The sequence below is a fragment of the Callithrix jacchus genome, chromosome 22 (assembly GCF_049354715.1).
Source record: "Callithrix jacchus isolate 240 chromosome 22, calJac240_pri, whole genome shotgun sequence".
Lineage (NCBI taxonomy): Eukaryota > Metazoa > Chordata > Mammalia > Primates > Cebidae > Callithrix > Callithrix jacchus.
The window spans coordinates 33,246,370-33,258,722 of record NC_133523.1 but is presented as its reverse complement, the minus strand read 5'-3'; the positions used below and the strand labels follow the sequence as shown (position 1 = coordinate 33,258,722).

Sequence of the window (12,353 nt, the reverse complement as noted above, 5' to 3'; positions counted from 1 at the left end):
TCTGGGAGGCTAAGGTGGGAGGATAACTTGAGGTCAGGAGTTCAAGACCAGCCTGGCAAACATAGTCAACCCCATTTCTATTAAAAATACAAAAATTAGCCAGGCATAGTGGTGGGTGCCTATAATCCCAGCTACTTGGGAGGCTGAGGCAGGAGAATTGCTTGAAACTGGGAGGTGGAGGTTGCAGTGAGCTGAGTTCACGCCACGGCACTCCAGCCTGAGCAACAGAGCAAGAATCTGTCTCGGACAAAAAAAAATTAACCTGGCATGTTGCTGTGTGCCTATTGTTTGAGCTACTCAGGAGACTGAAGTAGGAGGGTCACTTAATCCTGGGAGGTCAAGGCTGCATTGAGCTGTGATAATGCCACTGGACTCCATTCTAGGCTGGGCTACAGAGCAAGACCCTGTCTCAAAAAAAATAAAGAAAAAAAGAAAAGAAAAGAAATTTGTACCTCAAAGTGAAATTACTGGAACATGGAAGTGTAAGTTTTAATTTAAAAGATACCCAACTTGTTCTGGGCAGTGATTGTATCAGTTTCTGCTCGTACTAACAATGATAGTGTCTGAGAATGCCTTTTCCTTCCTCTCTAGATATTCTTCAACTTAGGTTTTTTTTTGTTTGTTTTTATTTCTTTAGAGACCGAGTCTCACTCTTGTGCCCAGGCTGGAGTGCAGTGGTGCGATACTGGCTCACTGCAACCTCTGCCTCCCAGGTTCAAGCGATTCTCCTGCCTCAGCCTCTTGAGTAGCTGGGACTACAGGCATACACTGCCACACCCGGCTAATTTTTTTTTTTTTTTCTTGCATTTTTGTAGAGATGGGAGTTTCACCATGTTGCCCAGGCTGATCTCGAACTCCTGAGCCCAGGGAATCTGCCTGCCTCAGCCTCCCAAAGTGCTATAATTACAGATGTGAGTCACCATGCCTGGCCTTAAGTTTTTGATATTGTCTTTAATATTGTCTAACTGAAATTTCTGCTGATATGAGGAAGGGAAATGCTCTTATGGCTTTAATTTACTAGTGATATTATTAATCATCTTTCCAGGAATGCATTGTCTATGAAGTTTTTGTCTTCTCTGCTCATATATTTTTTTGAGACGGGTTCTCACTCTGTTGTGCAGGCTGGAGTGCAGTGGCATGACCTTGGCTCACTGCAGCCTCTGCCTCCTGAGCTCAATCAGTCTTCCCATGTCAGTGTAACGCACCACTGCACCTGCTTCATTTTTTTGTTTATTTTTCTTGTAGAGATGAGGTCTTCCTGTGTTGCCCAGGCTGATCTAGAACTCCTGGGCTGAAGCGATCCTCCTGTCTCGGCTTCCCAAACTGTTGGGATTACTGGCATACTTCCAATTTTGGAGAATTAGGTTGTCTTTTTCTTATTGTTTTATAGTAGAACTAAATTCTAGGCATTATTCATTTTTCTAAGCTACATGTTTTAGTTGTTTTTTCTCAGATTGTTCCTGGCCTTTTGACTTTGTGGTATTTTCTCCCACTCACATGTTTTTAAGGTTAATGTCAAATTCATTCCCTTTAACCAGATGTGGCCAGGACGGTAGTGAGGAGGTCATGCTCTCCTTCACTGTGTTCTCTGTATCTTACAAGTTTTTAATGCTCCAAGTGTTTCCATTGATATTCTTTCTTGACATTTTCCACAATGATAGAGAATTTTACAAGTCAACCCTGGTCGAGTTCTTTCACAGAGATTTTTATGGAAGAAAGGTATAAAAATGCAAGGGCTGAGGTCATGTTACTGGTTTTGGAATGTTCTTTTTTTGTTCATAATTTTCTTTTATATTATTGATTATTTTTGTCCAAGTTTCTTTACAATAATTTTAAGTTTGGAAAAAAAATCTTTATGGAATTCTGGTTGAAACTGACCTGATATAAATTAACCTGTGGTAAAAAAGTATGCATATATATTTTTTGTTTTGGTGCAATTATATATTACAGTGGTTCATTTAAATCTTACTTAAAAGAGTTTAGTAACATTTTGTAGGACGTTTTTCATATTCTTGCGACTCATGCTTCCTTCTCCCTTCCAATGACTTACACAGCAGTTGTAATCTTAACTCACTGCCTGCACCTCAGGTTCTCTTCCACTGTCTTACCACCTGCAATCTGGCTTCTGCGCCTCTAGCTGAGCTAAATCCAGGTGCCTTCTTCATTTTCATATTCTTAGCTTATTGAGATGTATAAGATAGTTCTTACCACTAACCATTTTCTCTTTTCACAGCTCTGTCCTCTCCCTTTAACGGACTCTTTTCCCTGTTTTTCTGTTGTTTCCTCATTTGCCATAAGATCTTTGTAATATTAGTGCAGGGTAATATTAGTGTCCAGTTCTGTCTAGTAGAGCTTGCTTTCTCTCTCTCTCTCTCTCTCTCTCTCTCTCTCTCTCTTTCTCTCTCTTTCTTTTTTTTTTAGACAGAGTTTTACTGTGTCACCCAGGCTGGAGTGCTTGCTGTGGCATGATCTCAGCTCACTGCAACTTCTGCCTCCTGGTTCAAGCAATTCTCGTGCCTCAGCCATCTGAGTAGCGGGAATTACAGGTGTGAGCCATTGCACCTGGCTAATTTTTGTATTTTTAGTAGAGACGGGGTTTCACTATGTTGGCCAGGCTGGCCTTGAACCTCTGGGCTCAAGTGATCCACCCACTTCGGCCTCCAAAGTGCTGGGATTACAGGCAGAGCCCCCATGCTCAGCCTCTAGTAGAACTTTCTGTGATGATGGAAATAATTTATATGTGTACTTTCTAATACAGTAGCCACTAGCCACATTTAGCTTAGAGTGCTTAAAAGTGTGACTAGTGTGACTGAGGAACTAATATTAAAATGTGATTTAAATTTGAATTGCCACATATACTTAGTGGCTCTCATATTGGATAGCATAGCTCTATACAGTCTTTTAATCAAGGGGATCCAAACTGTAAGTCTATGTGTAAAGATAGTGGTTGGAGCTCCAGGCACTTCAGAGTCCCCCATATTGGAAAATATCTGCAGTCTTCTCCCATCAGGCTCCTTTTATTCGGCAGTAAGTTGGTTATTGTCTAAACCTGCTATTTGTCTGGAATAAAGACTTAATTTTGGTAAGATGAATATAGTGGCTTCAGTTGATGTATATAAGAGATGAGATCCTGGCAAGTGAGTGAGGGAACAGAAGTAGTTGTATTTCTAGGGAAAGAAAGAAAGAAAGAATGAATGAATTCTAACCAAGGATAGGCAAACAAATCCTCTTAGACCTGGGTGTACATGGGGCCCTGGTAAGAAAATCCAAGGCTGTGTGATAGGGCTGAGGGCTTTGTTAGGTGAAGGGTGTATTGGAAAGAAGAAAGATGTAGATGAATAATATTTTCTTTTCAATTTTGTTCTGACCTATACTGGAGACAGCTTTACTTTTCAACGGATGGGAAACTGTTATGGCAAATACTGTATCTATTTAACCCCTAATGCCAAACTATGTAGTTGTAAAATAATCTCTAACCCCATATAAACATGAAAATGTCTCTGTCACTGAAATAGTCACTATGTTTTGGAATCCTGATTATAGCCTTGAAAATGGAGCTCATATTCTCCAAGAATTATTCATTAACTAAGCTCGTGAGTTTTGATCTATTTTTTCCTGAAGTTGATACCTCTAATAATCTATCACATATTAGCTCATTCTTCATTGTGTGTCATATGGAATAATCATATGCACAGGCTTGAGCTCTCAGAATTTACAAAGGGTAGAAAGACCCTGTGTCAGGCTTCTCCCCCATCTATTAGGTACTGGGGGCCTACTACTAGATTCTATATATTTGAATATATTGGCTGATTATTGTGGTGTGAAAAGGACTTTCTCATTTTTTGAGATCATCTTCTAAAAAATAGTTTTCATTCTGCCTTACCCCAACCAATATCCTCTCTTGAAAGCATCACATATCTTCTCAGTATCATCATTTTCCCTCAATGATGGGAAAAGCTGACCACCAGGTTTCTTTTAATCACTGGGAAAAATATATATATATATGAGTCTGCCCTGGACCCTGATAGAAATCTTAGTTGTTGAATAGCATTAGTGGGAAAAGTTGTTATGAAATTCATCCAGCAGAAGTCATTCATTTAACAATGTGCTGACATTGTCCAAGGCATTGGATGCAATAGTAGAAGAAAAGGGAGTGAATGTCAATGCCTGCCCTCATGGAGCTTTCAGTCATGAATTCCAGTGCAGGAGGGACTGGAGGCTTTAAAGACTAGAGGCAGGGAAACTGGCTGTGATCTAATCAGACATCCTCAATTCCTTACCCTGTTAGCATGTAGATTTGCCTGCTTTTTGATGACCTGCATTTTACCTATTTCCCCAACTTCCACCTCCCCTTCAGCAACACATACACATTCCCTTCTCAGCTCTCTATTCTTTGTGTTTCCATTCTCTTTTGTTCATATTGCATGGCCACATCTAGGATGTTAGAACCCTGTACTTTCTACCCTCCTTCCCCCCAGTTAAATTCTTCCATTTCTTCTATAACAGTTTTCTTCCTAGTAGCAAGAGAACAAAGCAGACATTTGCTTTCTTGATATTTTTCAGACTGGGAGTCTTGGTGTGACGTCAAGGAATTATCTCCAAAATGGTTCACTGAGGAAGATGAAATATCCCAGGAGGTGGTCATGGAAAGGCTAGCAAGTCATGGCCTTGACTGCTGCCGTTTCAGAGAAGCCCGGAAATACAACGGTGGGTTTGAGCTACATCAGGGAAATGAGGAGAAGCATTTCACGCCAGTGATAGCAGTGAAGGAAATCTCTACTGGGGAAAGAGACGAAGAATATAGTAATTCTGGGAGAAGCACACCCCTGAAATCGGTATTTTTAAGACAACAGGAAGTTCCTACCATACAGCAAGTACATAAATTTGATATTTATGATAAAATCTTTTCCCAAAATTCAGTCATAATTGAATATAAAAGCCTCTGTGCTGAGAAGAAATCTTTGATAGGTAATGAATGTGAAGAATTCAACCAGAGTACATACTCTGGTTTTAAAGATATAGGAATTCCTGTTAGTGAGAAACCTTATGAAAGTAATGATTTTTCAAATCTCTTAAGTTTCCACTCATTGCTTACTCAACATCAGACCACTCATTTTGGAAAATTACCCCATGGATATGGTGACTGTGGTGAGGCCTTTAGCTGTTACTCGTTCTTTACTCAACCTCAGAGAATTCACAGTGGAGAGAAACCATGTACATGCAACGACTGTGGCAAAGCATTTAGCCATCACTTCTTTCTCAGTGACCATCAAAGAACTCATATCGGGGAGAAACCTTATGAGTGTAAGGAATGTAACAAAGCCTTCAGACAGAGTGCACACCTTGCCCAACATCAGAGGATCCACACTGGAGAGAAACCGTTTGCGTGCAATGAATGTGGGAAGGCCTTTAGCCGTTATGCCTTCCTTGTTGAACATCAGAGAATTCACACAGGTGAGAAACCATATGAATGTAAGGAATGTAACAAAGCCTTCCGACAGAGTGCACACCTCAACCAACATCAGAGGATTCACACCGGAGAGAAACCCTATGAATGCAGTCAATGTGGAAAAGCCTTCAGCAGACGCATAGCCCTTACTCTGCATCAGAGAATTCACACAGGAGAGAAACCTTTCAAATGTAGTGAATGTGGGAAGACCTTTGGCTATCGCTCGCACCTGAATCAACATCAGAGAATTCATACCGGAGAAAAGCCCTATGAGTGCATCAAATGTGGGAAGTTTTTTAGGACTGACTCACAGCTGAATCGGCATAATAGAATTCATACTGGAGAGAGACCATTTGAATGCAATAAATGTGGGAAAGCCTTCAGCGATGCTTTAGTTCTAATTCACCACAAGAGAAGTCATGCAGGAGAGAAGCCCTATGAATGTAACAAATGTGGGAAGGCTTTCAGCTGTGGCTCTTATCTCAATCACCATCAGAGAATTCATACTGGAGAGAAACCCTATGAATGTAATGAATGTGGGAAGGCTTTTCATCAGATCTTGTCCCTAAGGCTACACCAGAGAATTCATGCTGGAGAAAAACCTTATAAATGTAACGAATGTGGGAATAATTTTAGCTGTGTCTCAGCCCTTAGACGACACCAGAGAATTCATAATAGAGAAACACTCTGATTATAACAAGTATAGGAAAGAAAACATGGGGTTGTCATCAGTCCTTATTGAATATTAGTGAGTTCTTTTTGGTTAGTAATTTTTGACTGTAGTGCATATTTCAGTTTATGAGTATCCATTATTTGAAGTAGCTCATTCATAGATGTCCATTACTTTTTGTTTTGTTTTGTTTTGTTTTTTGAGACAGAGTCTTGCTCTGTTGCCCAGGCTGGAGTGCAGTGGTGCCGTCTTGGCTCACTGCAGCCTCCACTTCCTGGGTTCAAGCAATCCTCCTGCCTCAGCCTCCTGAGTAGCTGGGATTACAGGTACCCACCATCATACCTGGCTAATTTTTGTATTTTTAGTAGAGATGGAGTTTCACCATATTGGTTAGGCTGGTCTCAAGCTCCTGACTTCAGGTGATTCACCCACCTCCACCTCCCAAAGTGTGGGGTTACAGGCATGATTGGTCACAGGCTGGCCAATTATATCCCACAACCTAGTGATACGAGATTGGCAGATGGCTCTGTGTGGATCAGTGAAGTCCTTTGGGGTTATTGCTATGGGTAGTAAGAGAGATGTTTTTTCTGGAATTGCAAGTTTAAAGGATTTAATAAGATTAAAAACTCGCCAGTAGCCGTTTTGCCACTCATGAGGAAAGCTTTCCCAAAGAGAAATCTAACAGAGGAAAATGGAGATGAGGGGGAAATCTGATGATACTGTTTGATCTCCTGGATCCAGCCATTCTTGACAGCACCGCCATCCTTTTTCTTTTTTTATTTTCCAATAAATTTCCTTTTTTTTTTTTTTGGCTTAACTGAATTTGGATTAGATTTTTGCCTCAGGAAATTAGAGTACTGATTCACACATTCTGTGTTTGCTACCCATATGAGAAAGCCTTAATTTTTTACATGGCATAGTTGTTTATTCTGAAGAGAAAACTTACGATATAATAAGTTTATGAAAGTCAAATATACAGCCTCCACAAAGCTGAGACCATTGTTAGATTTTACTTGTCGATAAATTATTTTAGTGTTTCTTAGTTTTTTTTTTGCAATGTGGATGAATATTATAAAATTCACCAAGTAAAATTCTCTAACAGGCTCTCCCTTAAGGAGTTAAAATCATTTGTCACAGTGAGTCACCATATGCCTGTAAAGAGAGAATAGAAGGCCGGGCGCGGTGGCTCACGCCTATAATCCCAGCGCTTTGGGAGGCCAAGGCAGGTGGATCACGAGGTCAAGAGATCGAGACCATCCTGGTCAACAAGGTGAAAACCCATCTCTACTAAAAATGCAAAAATTAGCCGGGCATGGTGGTGCGCACCTGTAGTCCCAGCTACTCAGGAGGCTGAGGCAGGAGAATTGCTTGAACCCAGAAGGCGGAGGTTGCAGTGAGCCAAGATCGCACCATTGCACTCCAGTCTGGGTAACAACAGCGAAACTCCATCTCAAAAAAAAAAAAAGAGAATGGAAAGCTAAGAGAATAATGGTTTCATTTGTTTAATGAATGGCTCTTCATTTTCAAGGAAGACCTTAATTTTCTTCTTTCAGTATGGGTCTAAACATATTCTGTGGCAAAATATAATAAAATCGTAAATGAGGTCTTTTGTGGGTGGGCTCTACATTTGGTTTAAGAACTTTATGGATAACTTCTTTGCAGCTGGAGATATCAGACAAAAATATCACTGGCAGATAGAATGACTTGTTTTTAACAAATGGTAAAAGTAAAGCAGTTAATGCCTAAAATTGTTAGAGACTAAATAATTTCCACTCTTGGGAGTAGTGAAGGTGAAGTTGTGAGGCAATACATTTCTTTCTTTTCTGGATGGATGTAGGGAAATAACCTGGCGACATGGCAGCTGGGCCATCTTGAACAGTCAGAACCAGTAAGAATATTGGGCGTTGCCTGAAGAACTTCTATAAAAACATATCAGAACAAATGAATGAGGAAGGAATGAAGGATTTATATGTGTGTATAATTTGTTTAATATTCAATTTATACTTTAATAAAAATCTGAAAATTATTTTTCATAAATATTCAAATTCCCTTTAAACAGCTTAAAATACAGATTTAGTGACTCAGTACTTCAACCCTTGAACAGAAACAATATGATTATAAAATGTTTCCAAACTGATGTTACATGGAATCTAAAATGTTACTATTATAAGCTTAATTCTTGTCATCATTTCTTTTTTTTTTTTTTTTTTTTGAGACGGAGTTTCGCTCTTGTTACCCAGGCTGGAGTGCAATGGCGCGATCTCTGCTCACCGCAACCTCCGTCTCCTGGGTTCAGGCAATTCTCCTGCCTCAGCCTCCCGAGCAGCTGGGATTACAGGCACGCACCACCGTGCCCAGCTAATTTTTTTGTAATTTTAGTAGAGACGGGGTTTCACCATGTTGACCAAGATGGTCTTGATCTGTTGACCTCGTGATCCACCCACCTCGGCCTCCCAAAGTGCTGGGATTACAGGCTTGAGCCACCGCGCCCGGCCTTGTCATCATTTCTTTATTTTTAAATTGTATTTCCTGGAGGTATGGGGGATATTTATTTTTGTAATTTCCAAGCACTAAGTAATAATTTATTTCGGAAAGTTTCACAAGGTTACCGTAAACTTACCAAACCTGGGACCAGTAAAGAGTCTGAGTTACTCACTAATTGATTTTTTTTTTTTTTGAGACAGAGTCTCACTCTGTTACCCAGGCTGAATGCAGTGACACAATCATGGCTAACTGCAGCCTCAACTTCCCGGGCTCAAGTGACCCTCCCACTTCAGCCTCTTGAGTAGCTGGGACTACAGGTATGCTCCACTATACCTGGCTAAGTTTTGTGTTTTTTTGTAGAGTTGGAGTTTCGCCAGGTTGCCCAGGCTGGTCTTGAACTCCTGGCCTGAAGTGATTTGTCCACCTCGGCCTCAAGGACTTAGAGGTCTCCCAAAGTGCTGAGATTACAGGGGTGAGCCACTGTGCCCAGTTACTAATTGATTTTTGATCTAAGTATGGCACCTGATTTCATCCTCTAGAGTGACAAAAACCTAAGCCACCGGTTCACTCACTGTTTATACAGTTAAACTTCACTTGCAATGTTGATAAAATCTTTTATACCCATGACTTTAACATAAGTTTCTGTATTTTGCAATCTGATGTTTCTCCTTACAATGAGGTGCTACATTTTGTCTCCCACTCTACAACCCATTGTCTTGTGATCTGTTATCTCTTAGCATTTGTGAAAATCTATGCCTTATTAATATTTGATTGTTATTAGTACCATCTAGAGATTTCGGTTTGTGTGTGTGTGTGTTATCTGAAGATATATATTTCATTTAAATTTTTTGTATTAAGTGCCTAATACGTGCCAGGCTTTGTTCTAATCTAAGCAATGGAGATACAGCAGTGAACCAAACAGACAAAAATTTCCGCCTTCAGAGATCTAATTTCTAATGAGGAAGACAATGAAAAAGATGTATAAGTCAAATATATAAGTGAGTAAATTCTAAGGAGAAAAAGATGAAGGAAGTGGTGGGGAGCCAGGGAAGGCCCCTTCTGAAGTTAACTTTTGAGTGAAGACCTGAGAGAGAGAAGATCTCTGTCTGTCTGTCTGTCTGTCTGTCTACCTACCTAGCCATCCATCTATCCAAACTACATATACACACCTATAGACATGTTTATATGCCTTTATAACTACATTGGTATATATACATTTACACTTTATACTTATTTATTCTCATCTATCATGTCTCATATTTATGTGTTACATTTTAACACATTTGACTCAGATGAATTTATGGCCTTTTACAATCTAGAGAAATTTCACTTAATTATAATGTATTTAATATTGATGCTTAATTGACAGAATTTAGCCACTGGGGATTACTTTAAGCAAACTGTGTGCTCCCTCCAGCACAGGTATTTTGGACAAAATTGCTGCCATTATGATCGAGTCCCTTTTAGAGATCGCTGGGGGAAAATGTTTCCTTTATAGAACATGGCTTCATGCTGATTTCTAGTTCTTTCTCAATGTATTTTGTTATACCCTACTAAGATTTTGAACTTTGTTCACAAAACTCAAGACAGGGAGGTAACGGATTGGACGGTGGAGAAAAGTGGATTCCTGGAAGCCACGAGGTGGCTACACTTCATAACAGGAATAAGTCACCTTCCTGGATAGCTTTCTCACGCAGGCATTTACACAGTAATTCCTCACATATTCTACCAGAAAAAGTAGTGAAAGGATCTGCTCTTTTCACATTGTGACAAGTAGGGGACTTTGGAGTTACATCTACATATGGATGTCAACTCTTTTTCAGGAGAACTTGAAGTGATTCAGGCTCAGTTTAGTTATCTGTAAAACAAATCATAATTCTAGCCTTTTGAATTTTTGTGAGGATTAACTGAAAGAATGTAATATTTGTAAATAGTTAACAATGGGGTTATTGTTATGATAAAATCAATCACAAGGAGTTGGATTGTGTCCCTGAAAGCCAGCTACTCATGGGAGACAGAATTGTGAATTCAGCCCACGTCCTGCCTCTCTGTACATGTGTTGAGTCCCGAACAGCAGTGGCCACAGCCCATCTCTCTGATCCTGGAGCGGTAACTGCAGCTCTAGAGTCTCTCAGCACTCTCTCTGTTTGAATTTTTTTTTAGGATGGAGTTTTGCTCTTGTTGCTCAGGCTGGAGTACAATGTTGCAATCTCCGCTCACTGCAACCTCTGCCTCCCGGGTTCAAGTGATTCTCCTGCCTCAGCCTCCTGAGTAGCTGCTGGGATTATAGGTGCCTGCTACCATGCCTGGCTAACAGCTACTTTTTATATTTTTAGCAGAGATGGGGTTTCACCATGTTGGCCAAGCTGGTCTTGAACTCCTGGCCTCAGGTGATCCGCTCACCTCGGCCTCCCAAAGTACTGGGATTATAGGTGTCCAGCCATGATGCTGACTTTTATTAACAGAGGCCAGGAAAAGAAAAAGACAGGCATGACGCTTGTTTTTTTTTCTTCTTTTTTTCATTTTGTATTGATTTTTTTTCATATTTCAATTTGTAGTACATTATCAAAGTCATTTACTGTGACACTAATTTCTTGGTTTGTCCCCCCCTCTGTAAGTCCCATTCGTATTCACAGGCATATACAGGTGTGTTTGATATGCACTCCTTAAATGAATGTGTATCCCTACCAGATAGGTCATATGTTTTGTGTTTAAAATTTACACTAATGGTACTAGGCTACAAATTCTTTTTTTTCTACTGAGAATTGGTTTTTAGATTTTTCACATTTCTCTGTGTACAGTGCTCTAATGCTGTTCATCACGTCTAACATCTGTGTAGTAATTCATCCTGTATATTTACTACATTCTACTTATCTGTTCCTGTAGTGATGGGTACAACTCCTGGCTGCCACAAAGAATATTCTGGAATGCATTCTCCTTGTGGACCTGAACTAGATTAGACTATTTGCCCAGGAGTTGGCTAGTGGGATAAAGAGTTTTTGTACAGTTAATTTTACCAGGAAAACTAGATTGCTTTCTGGAATGGCTCCAAGCGTTTACATTCTCTCCAGCAGCACCTCTTTTACATCCTTGCAAATGCTCGTTCTTGAAATGTGTTAGTTTGCATTATTATGGACTCCTGGTGAATTAGAGCACATCTCTGTATACCTGTCACTCATCTGGACACTTTCAATGAAGTGTTTCTTCTTCGTCTTCTTTTTTTTTTTTTTTGAGACAGAGTTTCACTCTCGTTGCCCAAGCTGGTATGCAGTGGTGTGATCTCAGCCTGATCTCGGCTTGCTGCAACCTCTGCCTCCCGGGTTCAAGCGATTCCCCTGCCTCAGGCTCCTGATTAGTTGGGATTACAGGCATGTGCCACCATGACTGGCTAATTTTGTATTTTTAGTAGACATGGAGTTTCTCCCTGTTGGTCAGGCTGGTCTTGAACTCGCATCCTCAGGTGATCCATCCACCTTGGCCTCCCAAAGTGATGGGATTGCAGGCGTGAGCCACCGCGCATGGCCTGAGCTGTTTATTCTTACCCTGTTTATCCCTTATCAAATGATTTATCAAATCCATTCGTAAATGTTAAGACCTAGTTATAAATCCATCTGGCCTTGATACTTTTCTTTTCCCAGAAGGAGTGTCTCTATACATGACTTCAGTTTATTAAGTTTATTCAAATGTTAATTTGAACTTAGGTTTCAACTTTTTTTTTTTTTTTTTTTTTTTTTTTTGGGGGGGGAGGAA

General features: G+C 40.1%; 1 protein-coding gene across 8 annotated transcripts in view; it reads left to right on the top strand.

The window, feature by feature from the left end:
- The window catches only part of ZNF527 (zinc finger protein 527), a 29,638-nt gene extending 21,496 nt beyond the window's left edge, over positions 1-8,142 (top strand). For 3 of the 8 annotated variants that reach the window (XM_035283561.3, XM_035283560.3, XM_035283564.3), the window contains exons 5-6: positions 384-482; positions 4,564-6,938. In XM_035283561.3, coding sequence (XP_035139452.1) covers positions 384-482; positions 4,564-6,140 — 1,676 coding nt within the window. In that variant the 3' untranslated portion in view covers positions 6,141-6,938. Of the gene's footprint in view, positions 1-383; positions 483-4,563 lie in introns of all 8 variants that reach the window. The other 5 variants (XM_035283563.3, XM_008987900.5, XM_003735561.6 and 2 more) reach the window with 2 other exon arrangements.
- Positions 8,143-12,353: the final 4,211 nt, after the last annotated feature.